At 45.9% G+C, this 21,962-nt stretch overlaps 2 protein-coding genes and 1 long non-coding RNA gene across 4 annotated transcripts; 1 reads left to right on the top strand and 2 right to left on the bottom strand.

The window, feature by feature from the left end:
- Positions 1-50: 50 nt before the first annotated feature.
- Positions 51-870, bottom strand: SMIM26 (small integral membrane protein 26). The gene is made up of 2 exons (XM_084514831.1): positions 694-870; positions 51-464 (listed from the first exon to the last, which is right to left on the bottom strand). The coding sequence occupies exons 1-2, from the start codon at positions 809-811 to the stop codon at positions 277-279; spliced, it is 306 nt and encodes a 101-aa protein (XP_084370957.1). The 5' UTR covers positions 812-870; the 3' UTR covers positions 51-276.
- Positions 871-885: 15 nt separating this feature from the next.
- LOC311434582 lies at positions 886-5,301 on the top strand. Its single transcript, XR_014691573.1, has 2 exons — positions 886-1,233; positions 2,415-5,301. It is a non-coding gene; the product is annotated as an uncharacterized lncRNA (long non-coding RNA).
- A 34-nt stretch (positions 5,302-5,335) lies between these two features.
- SEC23B (SEC23 homolog B, COPII coat complex component) lies at positions 5,336-21,747 on the bottom strand. Of its 2 annotated transcripts, none has more exons than XM_084514826.1 (20): positions 21,569-21,747; positions 21,161-21,396; positions 20,110-20,167; positions 19,377-19,463; positions 18,927-19,163; positions 18,581-18,666; positions 17,650-17,794; positions 16,960-17,118; positions 16,013-16,128; positions 15,093-15,216; positions 14,536-14,616; positions 14,089-14,178; positions 13,494-13,600; positions 13,164-13,317; positions 11,684-11,761; positions 11,239-11,400; positions 10,356-10,442; positions 8,770-8,925; positions 7,703-7,768; positions 5,336-5,758 (listed from the first exon to the last, which is right to left on the bottom strand). In XM_084514826.1, exons 2-20 carry the CDS (start codon positions 21,379-21,381, stop codon positions 5,669-5,671), a joined length of 2,304 nt encoding a protein of 767 aa, XP_084370952.1. In that variant the 5' UTR covers positions 21,382-21,396; positions 21,569-21,747; the 3' UTR covers positions 5,336-5,668. The 2 variants fall into 2 exon arrangements, with proteins under 2 accessions (XP_084370952.1, XP_084370951.1); XM_084514825.1 differs by having other exon boundaries at positions 21,574-21,747.
- Positions 21,748-21,962: the final 215 nt, after the last annotated feature.

The following is a 21,962-nucleotide window of genomic DNA, read 5'->3' as shown; positions in this document are numbered from 1 at the left end:
TACAGGGCACAGGACACCAGGCAGCACACAGGCTCATTAACACACCACTCTTAGATGACTTATTCATGTTTAATAACTTGAACACAAGTGCAAATATAGCATTGATCTAAGCAGGCGAGAAGGTTACAAGTTTTGCAAAGTGATTTCAGTGATGGAGCTGCTGTTTCAACAAAACAAGAGAGTTTTTGACCGACGGTGCGATGCCAAGCTCCAAGACGACTTTCTCAGACAAGGCAGCTCTCCCCCGGCAGCACAGAGTTCAGTTTTCCAGACTACTCACTTTTCAGAAGGAGGGCTGTCAGTAGGGTCAAAGAAAGATTTCACACGCCTGAGCAGCCGAGTAGCAGGAGGCACAAAGTCCTTGTTATACGTTGCTACCGTTGTGATTTTTATCCCTATAGGCGTATCTGTAACGACTACTTCCCGAGAATCCGAGTCTTCTACTGGAGGATGATTTTCATTCTCTAAGGCATAAAAGAAAAACAAAAAAAGTTTAGTACTGTAGTGTTTCACTGCTGTGAACATTTCAGTCCTGTTATTTCCCACCAGCAGCCTGCTGAGGAGGGCCTAGCTCGGGGGGGGGGAGTCACAGCGAGCCAGCAGCACCCCCGGACCCCCCCCGCTTCACCCCCCGGGGCCGGGGTCTACATCCAGCACCCCCAGCCCTTCAGGCGAGCCCTCCCGGCCCCGTACCGTCCCCGGCCCCGTCGCTGCGGTAGCTGTAGTGCACCATGCCGCCCAGCGCCGTCCAGCCGCCCAGCGAGTAGATCAGGGCCCAGCGGGCGTTCCACACGGCCGCCCGCGCCGCCATTATCCCCTCACGCCCCCTGAGGGGCGGGACATGGCGGCGGCGCCGCCATTACGCGGCCGGGCCCGCCCCGCCCTCCGACCCTCCCTCACAGCTTCCCCAAGAAAGCGCTCAGGCAATCAGCGGCTGAAATTAGTTTTAATATTTCCTACTGCTTTTTCTTTCTTATTTTTTTTCGGAAGTGGAAAGGAGGCAGGCCAAGCCAATCCGATAACACATTTGGTGCCGTGACTCGGATACGGGTTAACTTGGCCCGGGATCCAAGCTCAGGGGAGGCGCCCCCATCTTCAGATGGCCCCCGGGTGGACGACACCCCGTCCAAGTCCTGTACCCTAAATCAGGCAAGCAGGCAAAAGAACGCTGCAGTACCCCATATTTTTTGTGCACAAAGATCCAAACGAAGGCTCAGGACTGAAATAAGTGTGGTAAGTGGTTCCGCTCGGCCGCGGTGGGATTCCCGAAATGTGCCTGAATGAGACTGTCCTGAGGGGCGAAGTGAGTGTGGACAGCAAGCCTTCGGACCCCATGGGGGACCCTAAGGCAGGATTGCCCAATATACCACCAGATAGTCCCTTGGGGCTAATGATTGCCCACTGGGAGGATTGGCCGTCCAGACGAGGTAAAAGTAGAGAAAAGGTGGTACGTTACTGTATGCAGGTGTGGGGTGGGAAACGGATTTTTTGTAGATGGATCATCAAGGGTAATAAATGGGAACCCAAAATCAGGTTACGCCATAATAGATGGGAACACCTCGGAGGTAAAAGAATCTGGTCCTTTGGACGCAACCTGGTCGGGCCAGGCATGTGAGTTATATGCAGTATTAAGGGCTTTACAGCTGCTGAAAGGAAAGCTGGGGACTGTGTTTACTGACTCTGGATATGCATTGGAGTGGTTCACACCTTTGGGAAAATCTGGGAAGAACAAGGGTTAATAAATTCTCAGGGGAAGGGTCTGATACACGAGGCTCTGATAAAATAAACCCTGAAGGCCTTGAGAGGACCTAAACAGATTGCGGTTGTACATGTGAAAGGTCACCAAAGAGGTACGTCTATTTAGATCAGGGGAAATAGCTTAGCTGATGAGGAAGCAAAACGGGCCGCATTACTGGTAATAAAAGAAGCAGAACAGGTCAGAGAAACAGCAGGAGGTAGCAAGAGCTTTATTGCCCAAGAGGCAGAAAAACTGCAACAAATGGGAATTGTTGATAAAGAAGGAAGGTGGGCACTCCCCGATGGCAGGGAAGTTATTCCTAAAGGCATGGAGAATAATGAAAGAATTCCACAGGCAGACCCACTGGGGAGTACAGGCACTTGTGGCTGAGAACACAACCTCGGACCCATACTGTGATCTCCCCTTTTGAAATGTTGTACGGGATGCCTTATGATTTAGAAATATCAGTTGAACACCCAAAAGTTAAAAGAGTATATCATCGAGCTCATGAAGCGAAGACGGGAGCTAATAAAGAAGGGATTAGTAGTACAGAGGCCACCCTTAGATATGGCAATACACGAGATTAAGCCAGGGGACAGGGTAATGATTAAAGCTTGGGGAGAATCCTCCCTGACCCCTCGTTGGAAAGGATCCTTTCTCGTTTTACTCACCACAGACACCACAGTTTGAACGGTTGAACGAGGATGGACGCGTGCTAGTAGGATAAAGGGACCCGTCCAAGAATCTCACTGGGAGACGGTTAGAAACCCCGACAATCTGAAGATCACTTTCTGGAGAAAAACTGATAGGTGAAACTATCTTCTGTGCCGATTTTTGCATTGGTTTTTGGGCCGATTTCTGTATTTGTTATCCTTCTGTTTGTAAAGAAAAGTGGAGGGTTCATTGCTCCTACGGGTATCTTCCTAGAGGTGATTGTGACAGGTACTGCGTGTGGGGGTGGCAACCGGGAAAATCATAAAGGAATCCAGAGAGTGGTGTTATAAGTCCTGAGAAGCATCGCTTCTGTGTTAGCAAGCTCTGCCCAATGAAGGCAGAAAACCCTTCAAGTGGCCTGTAGAAGGACAGTGGCCAGGGTAAGGTGTGGAGCTAGGGGAGTGAAGCCTATTAATTAAGGTGGGCTGGCTAATGATGAAGGAGGTTCCCCTGAAGACTACGGCTGCTGCCAAGAAGATGGTACACCCTGTTGCTCTAAGCAAACGAGGAGGCAGAGACGTAATGCTGTGGGGATCGAGGTTGGTGAACCACCTCCGAAATCAGCCCACGAGGCCCCTTGGAATGCCAGTTCCAAGCCAGGTTACCCCAGTACCTCCCCAACACCTCCCACCTTCTACAGGAAGCGGTAAGGGTAAAAGACAAAGCGCCCACCAAGAACTCTGGGATACCCGTAGTAAAGGTAGGACCCCTCCATTTTTCTCGGGCTTAACTTGGTTTGTATGGGTAATGGGATTCCTGATAATCTGGCTGGATGTAGCAAAGGGAGAAGAGAGCCCCCACCAGCTCTATAAGTGGAGTTTAATTAGGTGGGACGACCAAACTATCATTAAGCAAGTGACTACGGCAGGTGCACCAAGTTTCCTCACATCTCTTTGTCAACTAGCACCCATAAGTCCGTGTCTGAACCAAAAGGGTTTTTACTTCTGCCCCAGCTCGAACCCAGGAAGGGGATATTGCGACTATCCCAACTCCTACTACTGTGCTTATTGGGGCTGTGAAACAATTGCTTCGGATTGGAGTCCAGGAGCAGGGCAGGATCAGTTCCTAACTGTAGGATACGGACCCTACGGGTGTACACCTCCAAGCCGAGACTGGAGCGGAGGGATTCGGATGCCCTATGGAAATTGCGAACAACTCTATGTAAATGTAACGAACCCAACCGACCCTGCCTGGCTCACAGGGCAAACATGGGGGGTGCGATATTGGGAACCTGGGGCTGATAGAGGAGGTTTAATATTTATAAAGAAGGAAAAAGTAAAGAATCCCCCTCAGGAAGTTGGTCCCAATAAAGTCCTCGAAGGACCCGAGATAAAGATACCACCTCTCCCAGTTGCGACAAGCACAGTAACCCTGGTTATGGATAACACCATACCACCTCCTACAGGTGTAGCTGAGGAAAACCCTCTCTGGAAAGCAATGCAAGCTACTCATGATACCCTGAATGAAACTAGTGAGCACTGACGCCTCACCCTCCTAGTGCTCTTGGGGAGAGAGGAAAACCGGGATAACCATGCAACACCTCTCTGGGACAGGAGTTTGCAAAGTACCGAAATCTAAGCAAATGCTTTGTAGCTCCCTCCAACCCCCTATCAACAAAACTAACAAAAAGTGGGTCATTCCTCAGGAGGGAGCTCGATGGATATGTTCTAAAACAGGGCTTAACCCGTGTGTATCCCCTGAAGTGTTTAATGCCTCTTGAGAATACTGCATGCAAGTCACTATTATTCCACGGATATTATACCATCCAGAAGGGGTGGGGACACTGAAACACATCACATCATAAAAAGGGAACCTATAACGGTGGTTACAATAGCCACGTTATTGGGCTTCGGGACGGTGGGGGCAGGAACTGGAATAACTTCTCCCATCCAACAGCAACAAGGGTTTAGTTCCCTAAGAGCAGCAGTAGACGAGGACTTGGAACAAACAGAAAAGTCAGTAACAGCATTGGAAAAGTCTCTAACTTCATTATCGGAGGTAGTGTTACAGAACAGGACAGGGATGGATATCCTTTTCCTACAGCAAGGGGGACTCTGCAGCATTCGGGAAGGGCTAGGAAAGTGTAGAAGAGAAGCTCAACAAGGATGGTATGAGTCTTGGTTTAGAAGTTCTCCCTGGTTAACTACCTTGCTATCGCCAATAACTGGACTGTTGGTACTGTTAATGCTTATTTTAACCTTTGGACCCTGTATACTGAATAAGGTCATTGGATTAGTAAAGAATAGATTGGAGGCAGCACCCCTAATGTTGATATTTAAACAATATGTACACCAAGAGGATGATGAGGTTGTTAATAGAGAAACTCCCATCCTCTCCCTAGCCCGAGAAACCATTACTTGGTTTGATGAACAAAATAATAAAAACCAGAAGGGGGGATTGTAATATATATTGCATGATGAATTTGTCAATCAAACTGATGGGGTTCATCTTACAAAATGGTTCAACCATTGCAACTTTGTATAGCCGGAAAAGTCCCCAACCCCAATATCTTGTTAAATAAAAGGCAGTAACTTGAATGTCCAACTAAGGAAAAGACGATCCTTGGCACATACTGCGCGTGCTCCAACCAGCAAGGCCACAATCCACAACGCAGAGGAAGACTACGACCTTCATCCCCACGACCACCAGAGGGGCTCGTGACAATCCCCTAGCAACAGGATGAGCAGTCGCAGAGGATACCAGGAACCAGGATGTGCCACGTAAACCCAGAACTACTAGCCTAGAAAACGGGGACTCTGGCAAGGGTGAGCAGAGACTCCCCGGTCACCCAGCGCTGTTTTATCTGCTTGATCACTTGCTTGAATAAATTCTGTTTTGCTGAACCATAATTCAGATTGGCTCTTCTGATTCATCACCGCCACGTATAACAACCCAGTTTTATTTTTCGTTATTGCAGGTTGCTAAAATACACCGTTTAAAAGCAAAGAATGTTACAACATAAGGTAAAGACTGCTAAGGGCTACTTCAGCTCTAATTACAGTATGAAAGATGTGGAGTGAACAACAGAGACAAAAAGGAATACAAATAAATTAATATCTAAAAGGGCAAAGTACAAAACTCTCCCCGCATATTTATTTCATTCAGTATTTAAAAACAGTATTCTAAAAGAGAAGGAAATGTAAATAGATCGTTCCACTTTTGTCATCACCATGATCCACGTAACTCTTCTGTTCTTGCTTCTCTGTTCGATCCAAGTCATGATGCACTGGACACTGCCAGCTTCTTCAGGTGGTCCATGAACACCTGGAGGCTAACATCATCTGTCAGGATTGGAGCTCCTGATTCCTGCAAACAATTTAAAAAAATAATGAGTCTCAAATAGCACCAGGGACTAACTGAAACCAAATCAGAAGTTAGCAGTCTACTAACACTGATCACCTATTAAATCAATCACCTTTTCCTTATAAAGGGCAGACCTACTCAAAAGACACCCCTCTTTGACAACTGCACTGACAACATCCTTCCGTGTCGTCTGCACCTACAGCAAAAAAGCCTCTTCTTTCTAAAGCAATAGGAAGTTTCCTGCCCAAAGCTCTACACATACAAGAATATAAATACCTGTTGTTTGCAGAAAAATTAGGTATGTATCCGTATACTAGTTACTTCTTACAAAACAATACAGTGTCCTAAGCACAAAATGCTGAAAACAGGGGGGATGGGTTCACAGAATCACAGAATCACAGAATTTCTAGGTTGGAAGAGACCTCAAGGTCATCGAGTCCAACCTCCAACCTAACGCTAACAGCCCTCCACTAAACCATATCCCTAAGCTCTACATCTAAGCGTCTTTTGAAGACTTCCAGGGATGGTGACTCCACCACTTCCCTGGGCAGCCTGTTCCAATGCCTCACAACCCTTTCTGTAAAGAAGTTCTTCCTAACATCTAACCTAAAACTCCCCTGGCTCAACTTAAGCCCATTCCCCCTCGTCCTGTCACCAGGCACGTGGGAGAACAGGCCAACCCCCACCTCACTACAGCCTCCTTTAAGGTATCTGTAGAGAGCGATAAGGTCGCCCCTGAGCCTCCTCTTCTCCAGGCTGAACAAGCCCAGCTCCCTCAGCCGCTCCTCGTAGGACTTGTTCTCCAGGCCCCTCACCAGCTTCGTCGCCCTTCTCTGCACCCGCTCAAGCACCTCGATGTCCTTCTTGTAGCGAGGGGCCCAAAACTGAACACAGTACTCGAGGTGCGGCCTCACCAGAGCTGAGTACAGGGGGACGATCACCTCCCTAGCCCTGCTGGTCACGCTGTTCCTAATACAAGCCAGGATGCCGTTGGCCTTCTTGGCCACCTGAGCACACTGCTGGCTCATATTCAGCCGACTATCCACCATCACTCCCAGGTCCTTCTCTGCCTGGCAGCTTTCCAACCATTCCTCTCCCAGCCTGTAGCTCTGCTTGGGGTTATTGCGCCCCAGGTGCAGGACCCGGCACTTGGCCTTGTTAAACTTCATGCAGTTGACCTCAGCCCATCGGTCCAGCCTATCCAGATCCTCCTGCAGAGCTTTCCTACCCTCAAGCAGATCGACACACGCACCTAACTTGGTGTCATCTGCGAACTTACTGAGGGTGCACTCGATGCCCTCGTCCAGATCATCGATGAAGATATTAAAGAGGACCGGCCCCAGCACCGAGCCCTGGGGGACGCCACTAGTGACTGGCCTCCAACTGGACTTGGCTCCATTCACCACGACTCTTTGGGCCCGGCTATCCAGCCAGTTTCTAACCCAACGAAGCGTGCGCCAGTCCAAGCCAAGAGCAGCCAGTTTCTTGAGGAGAATGTTCCACCAAAGAACAGAAGCAGGAGTTTTGCTATCTACAATTGAAAATTCTATTCTGAATATCTTGTCATCTAGCGCTCCCACCAGTACCAACTATCAACAACTATGGACCCAAATAATCATGTTGAATGAAAATTTAACCTTACTAGACAAATCTAGTAAGTCAGTTGTGTCTTTTACATGCTACACCTATTACAATCTCAGCCAGTAATTCCATCATAAATCCTTTGGTGCATAGAAGTGACCTTGCTGCTTTGTGCTGCAAAGCACTGTAAAGTTTTCAAATCCAACCACAGATGTCTTGCAAAAAGCTGTTAGGTGAGAGCAGGACAAACATAGCCAGTTTGTGGCCAAATAGCATGTGATGAAGCAGGACTGCCACTATGCAGACAGATATGTAGATGTACATTTTACAGCATTTCTAAACATAAGCAGCTCTTCCATTGCTTACCTGGCCCCATGCATAGAGGTTATTGTGGGTCTGAGAAGGGTTCACTTTAGACAAGAGGAACCGGGCCTATTAAAACAAAACATGGGAAAACTGTTTTTACAGAAGGGCAGCCTCGTCAGCTTTCATAAGACTTACCACCTTAGATACATGAATAGTGATTTTCCTCTGCTTTTACAAGCAAGATGATAGTTTAACTTAAACAGGTTTGAAGTTCAGAAATAGCCCTACTCTAAAGACAATTTTACTGAACTTAAAACTTGGGGCATCTTCCTGTTGTCTGAAAAAGAAAACTGCAAGTTCTGCTAATTGCATTATCTACCGAGTAACAGCAGGGAAGGGAGTTTACCACCAGGTGGTGGCAGCTCCCTATGGGCGCCTCCATTTCGAAAGCAAGGATGTCACCTTGAAGGTCTGCCCAAGGGACATAGCTCTGCTGCAGCAAGCGGTGCCTGCTTGGCAGGGCAGCTCTGGTTCCACGTGACACAGCCACGTCACCAGAAGCGTCCCGTGCAAGTCCCCATCTGCATTGCAGAAAAGAGGTCAATGGAGAACCAAGGTAACACTCACAATATCAGAAATTAACACCAAAATTTAGTTTTGGAGTATGGATTCCTGCCTCTTCACCCCTACAAACAACCCAGCCACAGAGAAGCACTGAACTACTGCAGTTCTGGAAAGAACAAAAATAGGAACTATTTTATATCCTCATCTAGCATCCAAGAATAAAAGAACAGATGTTCAATCATTCAGTGTGACTTATGGTCATGGCAAACTAACCGCACTCCCTGTCTTGAGTAAGCTTAGATACGTAGCCAAGTCATTTATTTCCCACCTCTTTTTGGGGGAATAATCCCCCCACCTTCCATTCTCAGATTTCAAAAGCATACATCGAGAGTGACTGGCTTATTAAAAGACAAAAGTGGCTCATGAGAAAATATACAAGCTCTATACTTTTAAAAGCTAAAGTACCACTGTACTTAACTTACAAAACCACTCCTTTTGTAAAGCAGGAAAAGACAGGTATTTGCTTTATTCAACAAAAAGTGTTCCTGAATAAACCTCCTTACCTGACTGCCCCCATGCTCAGTGTGGATGTAACGTGGCATTGGGAATCTAGTCTGCAAGATTTCCTGGGCATCATCCAGCGGGGCTTGCAGTAGGTGCTTGAAGTTTTCATATTCAGGCATGTCTTGGTAACCAGCTTTCTGCCACTGTGCAATAGTCTATTGACAGGGAGGAAGATAAAAAGTGGTAGAGATGTCTACAAGCCTCCCCTTTGTAACTGGGGCTTCTTCAGGCAACAGAACATCACACATACTTCCTCTTACAGAATACGAGACAAACAAGCTTTCACTGTTCTGTCAATAATATTGTTTAGTTTCTGTTTGTTCCTTAATTTAAGAAAAGGCACTCAACACAAAATTGGGTAGCAGACTGTGCAATACAAGAACAATTTGTTCAAAGAAAACTGCAAGCCATTATGTGTCAGCCTGCATTGACATAGAAGTACCAAGCAGCTATAAAATCACTGACATTTGGAATTTGACTTGGTCTTAAATAAAGCAACCACGGTACTACACTATTTTCAAGTGACACTGGTAACTGACAATTGCTCCTCACATACGCAGATCACACACCTCACTCTTCCTTTGTCTAATTTTACCCAGCTGCTGAGTGTGTTACTTCAGAACATTTAAGATATGTAGACACCAGTTAAGGTGACTTTGGGAGATTTGTTGTTGTTGACTCCACCATTCTACTGCTCATTTCACTTGCATATCCCTGCTCTCTTCTCAGAGAGAACAAACACTACGTGGAGGAATGTTGGGAGCCAATAATGGAGCTGCTGCAAGCTATCATACCAAAATTTAAGCATTCTAACAACAGTCATTAAATATCAATAGCTCAGTTCAAAAATGAAGGGAAGAGTTAAGACACCTCCTCCAATAAAAAAATAACTAATAGGAATGTTTGACCATAAGCCAAGATGAGTTCATTTAAATTCTAAATTTGATTTCATGTTTAGGTAGAAGAAACTGCATGTGGACTACTCCCCAGGCAGGACCGAAAGGATATGAGGGGGGTTAAAAAGATATCAAATAAAAGTGGTATTTCCAGAGAAAGAAGAAGAAAGCAAGCCAGCTTCAAGGCTTTGGATATTGACCTAAATCTGAAGGTTCAGAAGGAGCCTGCACCTAAGTGCTTATATCAGTGATGATGGAAGGAATGCAGGAGCAGACTTCAAGAGCATCCAATATTTACAAGCAGAAACTGCCAAAATTCGTAACTGACTTCTTTCAGAGTAGCAGTATTTAAGTGTCAAAACCCAAGAACCAACTGTGTCACGTATCTGATGAAAAACACTGCAGCTCCCTCTGCCTTGCTGAGTTTCATCCTTCTCTGGCCTTTTCCAGGCACGGCAAGGAAAGTTCACCTGCATTACCAAGCTAACATGACAGCTGTTGCTCACTGCAGAACACATCCGTAGCTACTCCAGTAGGGTTTTTGTGCCTTACAACTGGCAACGTGTGTATGACATCGTTATGCTAGCACAGGCTTTACAAGCAGTTTGTTTTGTACTAACAGTGACGTTGTTTGCCTGCATGGCAGGAGGAAGAGTGCAAACAGAGAGCAAGAATGCATTTCACCATACCTCACCAAGGTAAATAACTATCTGGAAGAAGGTATCCATCAGTAGGATTCTGTCAGGAAGAATACTGCTGCTGTCCAAAAGCACCGGCTGCAGAAAACAAAGAAGGTCAGTCACTACTTCACCCTCAGAACTGTATTAACCTTCACAGTTGGGGGGGAACAGTTTGCTCAGCCACGCATGTACAGAGGAGACTGCCGAGGGCTGCTCAGCCCATGAGAATGCCTTGCAGAGCACCATCAGCCTCCTGGGGCATCACTGAATGGAGCAGCAGGTCCTCAGCTACTGTACGAAATGTGTGTGAAAGCAATTTCTATAGCTATCAAATTTAGTTTGAAGTGATCTTAAGCAAAAGTTTCAAAAAAAAAAATATACATGGACTCTGGCAAATACTGCCAAGAACGTTTTAAAGTGTTACTCCAGCAGCTTCTGCGTTGCTTTCCTGCCACACTCCACTCAAGGTAGCTGTCAGGGCTTGTCCAGCAGTTTAACAGTGCTGCATAAACAGCTGAAAACAAGCAGCTGGTGAGAGATTATGACCTGCAAGGGCTGAGGCTTGCTGACTTACACAGTGGAGGAGGCAGTCTCTGGCAGAGACACAGAATTGCTACTGAGAGCTTCAAGATTCACCAGGTGTTTGGTTTTTGGTGGTTTTTCTTTGCTGTGTATATGTGTGCGTTTTAAAAGCCTACTGAAAGTATGATTTACATACTGAAAGAAAGCCTATTGAAAATATAATGTATACTTCACATCATCCCAAGTCATCTTCTAGCAATAACCTTGATTTAAAAAAAACACAGTGGCCTTTTTGACAAACTATCGTTATTCTGACTGAGTGCTCGTTGTTTTGGTTTGATCCACCTCTTTCTGTTAAACACAGGCTTACCTCAGGAGGTCCATGGAAAGAATAAGCGTAAAGGATGGGCTGGATCATAATGAGAGACTGGGTCAAATCTTGCCTAGCAAAGTGGTGACGGTAATAAGAAGATTCATCTGGACTGTTATTGAAGACCTGCAGGAATGGGGAGCGTCGCAAATGGAACATGAACTGCAACATAAAGATGAGTAAGAAGAGAAGTGTCAGTAAGGTTATGCTAAAAGCTCTGTACTCCGAAATTTGTATCAGTGAACAACAAATTCTTTGGAAAAAATCTCCCAGTGAAATCCTCACTACCAGTCATTTGCAGCACTGAACTACAGGACCAGCCCACCAAAGCCAAAAGCATCTGTTCCTTCCCTTGTGAATCTGAGGCACGGTACTAGATGCTTTATCATCACTCTCCCTCACCCTTGCACATTTTTCCCAGAGCTTCAAGAAGATAAATTCTTACCTGAGGATACAAAGAAAATGATTCTGACAATCTGAAGGAGTTGGGATCATCTTTGTTGTACTGTCCAAATTTCTGACACTGTAGAAAGCAAAATGCATATTTGGTTATCTCTCTCTTCCCCACACACACACACCCCTCAGTATTAACTTTTTTTTTTTGAAAGGATTTTTATGTTTTTAAACTGAGCAACCAAGTCATGAATGCAACAAGAAGTAAAATAACAATAGCCTTTAAGTTTATATATATCAGTGACTTCTGTATCTAACTGGAATGAGAACGACAACTCACTAAGAAAAATCTAGAGTTTTGAATCTAGATTCGAAGTTATCTGAGAATTAAAGAAATGGTGCTTCTAGTACCATCCATTTTTCCATTGGATCAGGGATACTACATCATACTTATGCTTTGTACACTATGAAACACTTCTGCATCAACTCTGCTTCCTTCTAGAGCAGAGGCAGACTGGAATTTCACTAACTGCTTCACTGAAAACAGGAAGCATTTTCATTAAATTTCTTTATCAATTTAGAACTTCTTTATCAATGATAAATGACTCCACAATCATTTCAGCATGTGGCATGCCCATGTGTGTTTCAGTGCTCAAATTCCTATTTGACACTGGCTGTTTTTTTCCAGTTTTTGATGTGCCATAACTGTCAGTATCAAATCTGCACACATGTTCAGACAATCCTGGAACAGATTTGGTTTAAGTAATTCCAGCCTGTGAAATCTGAAGACAGAGACAGAACGAGGACACAGGACAATGCCATTAGCTGGGAAGTGACAACTCCTCTCTAGTTGATACTGGTGAGAACCCATCTGAAGGCTGCGTCCAGTCTGAGACTTCCCAGTGCAAGACGTAAGAGGACGTTCTGAAGTGAGCCTAGCAGATGCCACCAAACTGGTCAGGGGCTGGAGCACCCAATGCAGGAACAGAGGCTGAAGCAGCTGAGTTTGTTCAGCCTAGTGAAGAGTGGGACCTGGGGTCATACTGTGCTGTCTGCTGATACCTAGTGGGTAGCTGGAGAAATGGAAATTCTGACTGCATATAATGCAAAAGTAATAAGTCACAGTAACTGTGATCAAACGTTGGAACGGGCTGTCAAGAAGCAAGACAACTTCCATCCTCAGAGATCTTCAGAACTGACCTGAACAGGACCCAGAGCAACCTGCTGTAATACAAAGCTAGCCCTGCTTGAACAGGGTGCTGAGACCTCCAGAGGTCCCTTCCCACCTGCACCATCACGGTTCCACTATCACTTCTTTCATCTCAGGTTTGGCCCTTTCAGGACAATGAGATGCTTACCTACCCCACCACAAATTTACTGATCATATCATCTTCCAAGTATCACTACAACTACGGGACTGTGATCAGAGCACAATGAAACAAGCCAACCTGGAAAAAGAAAGGTGTTTTCATTCCAATAGACCCTTTTTATTTGAATTAAGACTGCACCCAACTGCAGCCTACTGGTCTTACCAGTCTGATCAGCTGCCTGTCCAGCCACCGCAGGACATCAGGCCCCTCCTCAGATTCAGCTCTGTACACTCCTAGCCGTGCCATCAGCACAGCAGCTGCTTCCTGGTCAAACGCAGCTTCTATGTGCTGGAGTTGACTCTGTGCATCTGCCCAGCTGAAGGATTAGTAAAGGGTTAGTGCGTTCATTGTCAGCAAAACCCAAACCAGATTTATCCCCCCCATGCCAAATACTCCGTGGCCAATGCATGCAATAAAAGGCTAAAACAATTCCAGCACAGTCTGTGCTGAAGTTTCTGCCATTCTGCCAAAGAACTGGCACGAGATACTCACTTTCTGGCTATGGTGGTGACACGAATGCGTTTCTGTGTACTGGAGTGTTGATACTGAGTGACGAACTGCACTGCCCCTCGGCCTCCCTGAGGAATCGGTGCATTGTGCTGCAAATGAAATAAGGTAAGCCTTCAATACAGGCTGGCTTTGACTTAGCTCTGTACACTACAGGGACAACTCCAGGGCATCAACTGAATAATCATACAGTAAATTCAAGCTTGAGATGGACAAGAGAAGAGAAAAACATCTGCTTGTGAGCCATCTCATATTACAACTCAGAGGATCAATTCTCCAAGAATTTGAAAGCAATTGTCCGTTTATTCTCCAGAGCACCTAACAGCAAAAAGACTATTTCTTCTTTGCGAATGAATGCCATCAGAAGAAGACAAGAAGAAACAATGCAGTTCTTGTACAAGAATTTGTACAATAAAAACATCATGCAATTTATGCATATGGAAACAACCTTTAAGAAAATTACTTTGGCACTTTACAGCCATCCATCGAAAACACAAGCAATGCCATTTTGTTTCCTGGCCCTGTTACAACTACTCAGCTTGTAAAAATGAAGACCAAAAAGAGAAAAGCAAGGGCTGACCTGATTTACCACTTCAAAGTAAATGGCCAGAGTTGTGCTGGGATCCAAACTACAAATCTTCCATTGAGATGTTCCTCCAATTCCAAGTTCCTGCACAGAATTGAAAAGAGAAAAGCCTTTTTGTCTGTGGCAGTGGGTAAGGCAAGCCGTTAAATTCCAACCAGAGCTACAAGTCATGGCAGTCCTTCTGCATTTCTTATCTTCCGGGTATGGATTAAGTTACGGAAGGGCATGCAGTTACAAAAAGATTTTATAGGGCAAGAACTTAATCTAGGAAAAAATGCCTTTTCCTTTCCAAATCACTCTTCTTGAATCTCAAGATTCAAGATACACTCTCACATTCTAGCTGACCTCTAGGTCTAGCCAGAAATTTTGCACTGTTTCCTACTTCAGTATAGGTGTGGGGTTTTTTTGTTTGTTTGTTTTCTTACCAGATTGGAAACTTACATTTTCAGAAACACACGGTCCTTTAGCATTCAAGGATACACATGGTCCAATAGCTCCTGCAATTTTCAGCTCCCTAGATGTCTAGAACAAGGTCAAAAAAGTTTTCAAAAAGAAAGTTAGTAGAACAGAACATATAGAGACTGAATCAGCTGCTCAGCTTTGATCAGAAATTTAATATATATGGCTACCAGGGAAAGCACCTTTGAGTACCTTCCCAGGTCACCTACTGCTACAGCTGGTGAACATAGGAGAATCTACATGGCCACATTTTAACAGTGGAGACATATCCATAGTCACCATGAGAGAGTATGAAATGTTGCTTGCTGAGTGAGGAAAAGCAGAATTCAGAATTTTACTTTTAAGAAAGAGGAAAAAATTAATAAACTTTCAAACATAAAACCCTCCGCTCAATCCGTTATAGTACTTTTTGCAAAGCAGGCACTACAGCTGACCTCAAACAAGTAGAAAATTCTACCACAGAGATATTTAACCAGCTTTTCCAATCAACAGCACTTGCATTTTCCAATTAATGTCAGCCAATTTAACTGGACTCTCACCTTCACTTCCAAACTTGCACCAAAAGCCATCCGAAAGTCCCCATTGAACCCTTTGTTAAACACCCGCTGGAAGGTCTGCTTGAAGAGAGAAGTGTTGAAGGAGTCTCCCATAACCATGTGTCCTCTAAGAGGAAAACAAAAACAAAACAAAAAAAAAGAAATTGAAACAATTGGAAAACAGAAGTAAACCACAAAGGATACACCCCCCCAACTCTCATGCATGAAAACATGGGCAGAAACTGTTTTAAAAGCATGCATTTGCATAGGTAGAATTCACATTAGAGAACACAGATTAATAAATGCCTCCAAAGCCAGACAAGCTAATGCTCTTTTCCAGCTTGCTTTCTCAATTTATTTCTTGCCATCCTTTCATCTGCCTTAAAAATGCTCAGGGGTTACAAACATCTCAACCCAAAGAGAGCTTTGCTCAGCCTACTTCCCCTGAGAAAGCGCAATGAGCTGTTAAGCAGAGAAAATCTTGCCCACACAAAGAAAGCTTCTGCCCTCCGTGCCTGAAGCTCTGCTCTTCTGATGGTGCCTCAGTCATGCACGCACCACAACACATGGGATCTACATCCCATCAATTCTGTGAAGGACGCTTGTTACCTCCCAAGGCATTTGAAGGAGGCAGAAGGCGTTTGCAAAAGACATGTTGCACCATGCTTTAGAATACCTTTCTCAAAAGCACGACATCAAGTTTTCTACCAGCTGTGTTAATTCATGTGCTACTGTGAGACTTCAGAAATGTGGACTGGGATCAGGGGAGCTTTGCCACATAACTCCTGGCAAATTCAAACCACAGTTTAGAATAAAATGACAAAAATCTCTCCCTTTTGTCTTGCAAACTAGCTGCTTTCTGAACCATTCTTCCCCTCCAAAAAATGCAGGTGCCACCTTTGTGTTTCCTGCCGTGAACATACCCGGTGAGGTTTGCACAACATTTCATCTCCAGCAGTCCGGTCTGATCCAGGGCACAGGCGTAGATGTCGATGCAGTGCCCGTTGGCTGCAGTGCGGTTGGCCAGAGTCTCATAGTGCTGGGGAGAAGAGACAACACCACAGTTTTAGGACGCTGCATCAGGCAATGTCTCTTCTGCTCTCCAGCCGAGGCCAACACATTGAGGTACAAAGCACAAATGAAACCAATAGCAGGAGTGTAAAGGTAAACGGCTGTCTGCCTGAGCACACTTCTCCTTCCTAGGATGTCTCCCTTGGATAAGCTTGAATTGCAAGTCACAGGTACAGAGAAGACATGAACTGCTACCCTCATCCACACACAGGCTCTTTATCTGTGATAACATACAAGAAATTCAAAGGTTTCTAGCTGATAGTAAAGAGGGCACGTATGATACTGCTTCCTCTAAGCTGCCAGGCACATCTCACGCCTGAAATTTTGACTGTTCTTTCATATGTCAAGAGACAAAGCAACCTTTGAGGAAGCTACCAGATCTTGGGAGTACAGGCTTTATTTTATCCTCCTCTCTGAAGGAGATTCAAAGATCTCCACCCACCACGAGCTAGGAAGTAGCACTGAAATACTTCTCTGGGAAGGCACAAGTCCAGGCTGCAGAAGTAACTAACAGCAAGTCTCTTTCACCGTTCTCTCGACCTTAATACACAGAAAAACTCATACATTTCATGGACACATACAAACATACGTATGTTGTATGTGTAACAGACATACTGTTCCCATATCAAGAAAATGGGATGTTTGTTCCCTGAAGAAGGATATTGGACAGCTGTCTACATGGGCTTATGTCACGTCCCAACACTCACAACACCATTTTTGTCTTTACACACACACTGTGCCATGCAACAAGCCTAAGCTGCTGCCGGTGGCTTTGCCCCCAGCTGACACCAGCACCTACTTTGGTGGCCTTCTTCATGAACCTTGCGTTGTCCTTCTCGATGTCATGCCACGAACGAATGGGTGTCTTCAATTCATCTCCCACCACCATGCCCGGTCCCTGCGTTGGCGGCCCACCTGTAAATAGCATTATTCTGGCCCCTGTGTTTGGAAACGTGCCCTAAAATAAAAATAAGGCCTTACATTAGCGAGTGGGGAGAGTAAAAGGGTGTTTAAAACAGACAACACTTTATTTAGAGGAGCATCTGCTTGCTCTTCTGCAATATCATTAGGAACTGATCGCTGTTACAGGCAGCCTTGACAAACAGCAATGCATTTCCTGTCAGGCACCCTCTGGTTTAGGCTCAAGCTACATCAAGCGTCACAACAGGAAGCAGGCAGTTTCTGTTCTTTCTACATATATCTCAGATGACCCTCAGATAAGCCCAGTACATGCAATCGACTCCACGTGGCCATATGCACAAGGATCAGAGACCTTTAAACACCTGCATTTTCTGTAATGTAATTTACATTTAATGTAAATTCCCAGCCCACTCTGCACCAGCTGGTGCTAACTCTTGTCAAATGCCAGTAGAGACAAAACGCATCGCTGCGTCCCAGTGTAAAGGGGCCACAAACCAAGCTGGACTGGGACCTGCACGTGTCTCAGCAAAGACAGCTCATCTCAAAGAAACAGCAGCAGCAAGAGTACCTCTAACAAGCCAACAGCAATCGAAAGAGCTACTCCAGTGGAACGTAAAGGCCTCTTTCCCTGGGTCACTGGCCACGGGTCCCTTTGCAGTTCTCCCAAGAGATCTGTTAAATTCATGTCAATCTTATGAACTGGTTGCAGAAACCTGAAAAAAAAAATAAAATGAAATGTTTTCCTGCTTACAAATCCCTTCAGTTTAAGAGAAGAAAAGTGCCTCTGTTCCTTGCACACTTAAATTGCACTGAGACAGAGTTATCAGAAGCAAAAAGTCATGTGGCACACTCCTACATGTACAAACTTTCCAAGATAACAGGCCTGGGCAAAATAACAGAACTGACCAAAGCAAGTCATCAGGAACCAATGAGAAAGCAAAAAACACACAAAGCATAGGAAAGGGACTTCACTGGTGATTTTGTATACCAAAACACATTGAAAATGAGGAACTGAGGAAGAAAACACCACGTTCAACAAAGGCAAATACAGCTTCATTGTTCACGGTCACTGCCTGCCAGCCAATCATTTTTTGGACTTGATTGGGCAAGGAACAGAAGGTGACATGTAGACGTGTTACTCAAACAAGGTCCCTGTTGGCTGGTGAACCAAAAGACCTTGCTCTAAACACATACAACCCCTGAGCAATAAATATGGGTTCCAAAGACTGCTACCTTATATTTTTCAAGTAGCAATCCAGCCCAAATGGCAATTACATTCTTGCAACTGCAAAACCAAGATACTACAGGAGCCTAAAACATAGCTCTAGTAAATCCCATCCACACATATCCCATGACGGAGGGAAATAACTGTGACAAGACAACACCATTTAAGTCATCTTACAAAAAAATCCTCTTAGGAAACCTAGGTTTAGAAGTGTGATCCCAAAGGGTCGTAAAACATCTTCCCTGATCTTCTGCTGTGTTGATGTAGCACCTACCTGCTTGAAATAGCAGGTTGCTCCTGAGTCTGAAGAGGTCTTCCTTGTTGAATGGGGACAGCTGGTCTTGAAAGCCCAAGCATATCCTACAGAACAAAAGAAAAAAGGTTTAGGAAATTAGGAAATCATCAATAGATCAGTCATGCAAGATATAAACATTCTATCTTGGACAAGCTTCTAAACATTCACAATGACAAAAAGACATAGGAGGCACTGGGAAGGTAATGGCATAACAAATAATAAAGAGCACTGAACCTTCTTTCCTCCCTTAGAGCTTGAAAGACAGCAGCGGTGTCAACAGAGCTAACAGGAACAAGCCACTGGCCTGACAGATGGCAGGACATACCTGTATTTGCTTAGCCGTCAGGTCTTTTGTGCCCCTAAACACGTAGCTCTTGGAAATCCCTTCGCAGCTCAGTTCGTGAACCTGGACCATTCTGCCAAAAGTGATAAGCCCCACCAGAGCATCAGCAGGCAGCAGACTCAGGGACATCTGGAGGGACTCCTTCAGCGCCTGCAAGTCCTCCTCTTCCAAGCACGTGTCAACAACATACAGGAAGATCAGCGGTGTCTGTGGACCTCGCTGGTGTGGAAAGAGATGGGTTTACTACGCATGTACACATGCTAGGTGACACTTCTTATCATGACTCCAGTCAAAAGAATAAAATGAGCCCTATCTTAAGCATCTTACATAAGTCATACTTACTTCCATTACCTTAATTAAAACAAATACATACAACAGATATCACCAACAAGACAGTTCTGGGGGCTGCAAACTTGCCTATGACTCGCTTACCTGCACAATGTATTCAATTGTTGAAAACTGAGGCATAAGCTCTGCTGGTTGATTGACTTCAGATATGCCTGCATACGCTGGAGGGAACTGAAAAACAGAACCAAAAATTAGGACAAGGAATTTGCAGGGCAGAAATGTAGGGCCCTCCTCTGCAGTACAGAGGCTGCCCTGCTTGTGATGTGGTTGTTCAATCCTATTTACTACCACCACACCAATCTGATTAATTCATGACAAGAGCCCGGCTTTCCTAATATTGCTGCTTTCCTAAGCACAGACATCGGTGGCAAGCAGTACAGACAGCTACTCACTCACCCCACTCTAAGTGAAAGGCAGGACTAAAGCAGTAGCCACGTGTTAGCGAAAAATTGTTTAACCATGCAAAGTTTTCTAATGGCAGAAGTCTTCCCAAACCTACTAAGGTGCATACTTGGCAACGACAGTAAATGTCAAGCACAAAAAGAACCACACTGGAAACACGTGAAAAGCTCGCTCTCTCTTTTGTGTGCCCTCCATGCTGGTAAAATCATTGACAAAAATGTTGAAAACACACAAAATGTCACATAAAACAGGCTCATTAACAAGTACTCTGGCCTGGGTTCATTAAGAGAAAAAGGCCAAGGGATGAAATCTAGAGAGGTGGAATTTCTGCTCTTTTTAACATCCTTTGCCAGGGGAGGCCATCAATAAAACACTCAATGAAAACATAGGAAGGCTGAGGCTTTTTTCAACATACCTGATTTCTCTGAAAACAGAAGTTACAAGCCCAGAGCTTGGCCCGATAGTCAACCTGGCTGCAGGGAAAAGGCAAGGCATTAGTACAACTGTAGGAACAACCTTACAGCCCAGCTTCACAGTTATCTACACTGCTTCATGGCACTGAGGAAGAAACAAAACACCAGACGGTACAGCTTGAATGACAGGGTTGTAGCGATTCAGACTCTTGTTCTAATGTCAGAAAGGCTGTTAGCTCAGCCAGCCTGGCTGCTTCCAGGCTTGTCAGCATGAGGGACCACCAACGGCTCTCTGAAGCTTCAGCTTTGGTAGACAAAAGTTTACGTCTTATTATTCTTTCACTACGCTTGGGCCTATCTCAGTGATCCCGTTGTTTGTATAGCTGCAGCACACAAGTGCTCCAGTCACAGAGCAGCAGGAGCCACCCACCCACATCCTGTATAAACGCAGAACAAACTGCACCGAGGAGTTTACTCTCCTCAGCCCAATACATACAATAACTGCTAGTGCAGTAAAGCCTGACCATATTCTTATTTCATGGCTTTGATCTCTTCCTACTTCCTCTAACTAGTTTCCTTCCTTTTTCCTCAGCCTGATGCTACGCTCCACGTAAGCATAATCACCATGTGATTTTGGGACAAAGATTTCATCTTAAATTCTTAGGAAAACCGCAAAGATAACCTAGATGCTCGTATTGGAGACAACCCACGACTAATAGGATGTGTATAAAACCAGGAAACTAAATGAACGCCGTGGCCCAGAGGACAACGTCAATATAACCAGCATTTTCGTTTGTTCATTTCATCATTTACCACAAAGTTCTCTGGGATGGTAACAGGATTGGTTGTTTTCATGTTACCTTCAGCTTAACAGCCCTCCTGAAGACAATCCTCTCTCTTCAGGTTCTGACATTTAACACACCCAGCGTGCTTTTACCAGACTCACTACAACTACACGAAGAACGCTGACAAGCGCCAGGCTGAGGAAAAGGAGGAATGAGGCAGATGAGGATAACGCCTCTCGCCCAGCACCCCCAGCCGAGCGCCACGTACCAGAGCGGGTTGAGCACCGCTTTGCAGGTGGGCCTGCTGCACAGCACCGGCTCGTACTGCAGCGGCGGCAGGTCGGGGCGCTCCTTCAGCGGGGTGAGGAGGCAGGCGAGGGGCACCACCATGCGCGTGGCCTCCAGCCGGCTGGAGGGCCAGACGTTCCAGCTGAAGCGCACGCCGTCGCGCTCCTCATTCTGCTGGATGAACTCCAGGTAGGTCGCCATGGGGCTGCAGCAGCTCTGGAAGGAACGAAGCAAAGCACGTTCAGGCAGGTTGGCTAAAAACTCACCAAAACCAGCAAAGAAACACGAAAATCCCACAGTCGATGCCCAAACGTGAGGTGGGCGCTGTTGCGAGGCCGTGAGGAGGCTGTGGAGCCCCCTCCCCGCCGCCCACCCGCCCTGCCCTCACCTCACCTCAGCGCTCCCGGCCGCTGACGCCCGGTCCCGGCAGGCCCCGCTCCGCCGGTAAGGCCAGCTCAGCGGGACGCCGCCTGCCCGCACACAAGATGGCGGCGCCGGCACGCCCCGCCGGCATCTTGCTTAAGGGCACCCGCCCCTCGCATAGCGTTCCGAAAGGGGTGACCACAACAAACGTGGCGGCGGCGGCGTCGGGAGGCCATCTTGGCTAAGGGTAGAAGGCGAATGGAGGGAAATGGGTGCCCTTAGTAAATATGGGGGAGGCGGCGTCCGCTCCCTCACGGGCACTGCTGGGCTGGCTGGGGGGCGGAGGAGGAAGGGGCTGGCTGAGGGGATGACGAAAATTCCCCGTAGCAGCGCACTCCTAGGCGTGGCGTTACACTTGG

The sequence above is a fragment of the Aythya ferina genome, assembly GCF_964211825.1.
Source record: "Aythya ferina genome assembly, chromosome: 3".
Lineage (NCBI taxonomy): Eukaryota > Metazoa > Chordata > Aves > Anseriformes > Anatidae > Aythya > Aythya ferina.
Note: the sequence above shows the minus strand (reverse complement) of the source record. Positions and strands in the feature narration are given on the sequence as shown.

Excerpts from the sequence above, each read along its gene's own strand:
- SMIM26 (XM_084514831.1), bottom strand. The coding sequence starts at position 811 with ATGGCGGCGCGGGCGGCCGTGTGGAACGCCCGCTGGGCCCTGATCTAC. Across the intron at positions 465-693 it reads CAGCGACGGGGCCGGGGACG|AGAATGAAAATCATCCTCCA; the intron begins GTACGGGGCCGG and ends TTTATGCCTTAG.
- SEC23B (XM_084514826.1), bottom strand. The coding sequence starts at position 21,381 with ATGGCGACCTACCTGGAGTTCATCCAGCAGAATGAGGAGCGCGACGGC. Across the intron at positions 19,464-20,109 it reads TCTGTTTTCAGAGAAATCAG|TTCCCTCCAGCGTATGCAGG; the intron begins GTATGTTGAAAA and ends TCTGTTTTTCAG. Across the intron at positions 11,762-13,163 it reads ACAGGCAGCTGATCAGACTG|TGTCAGAAATTTGGACAGTA; the intron begins GTAAGACCAGTA and ends TGCTTTCTACAG.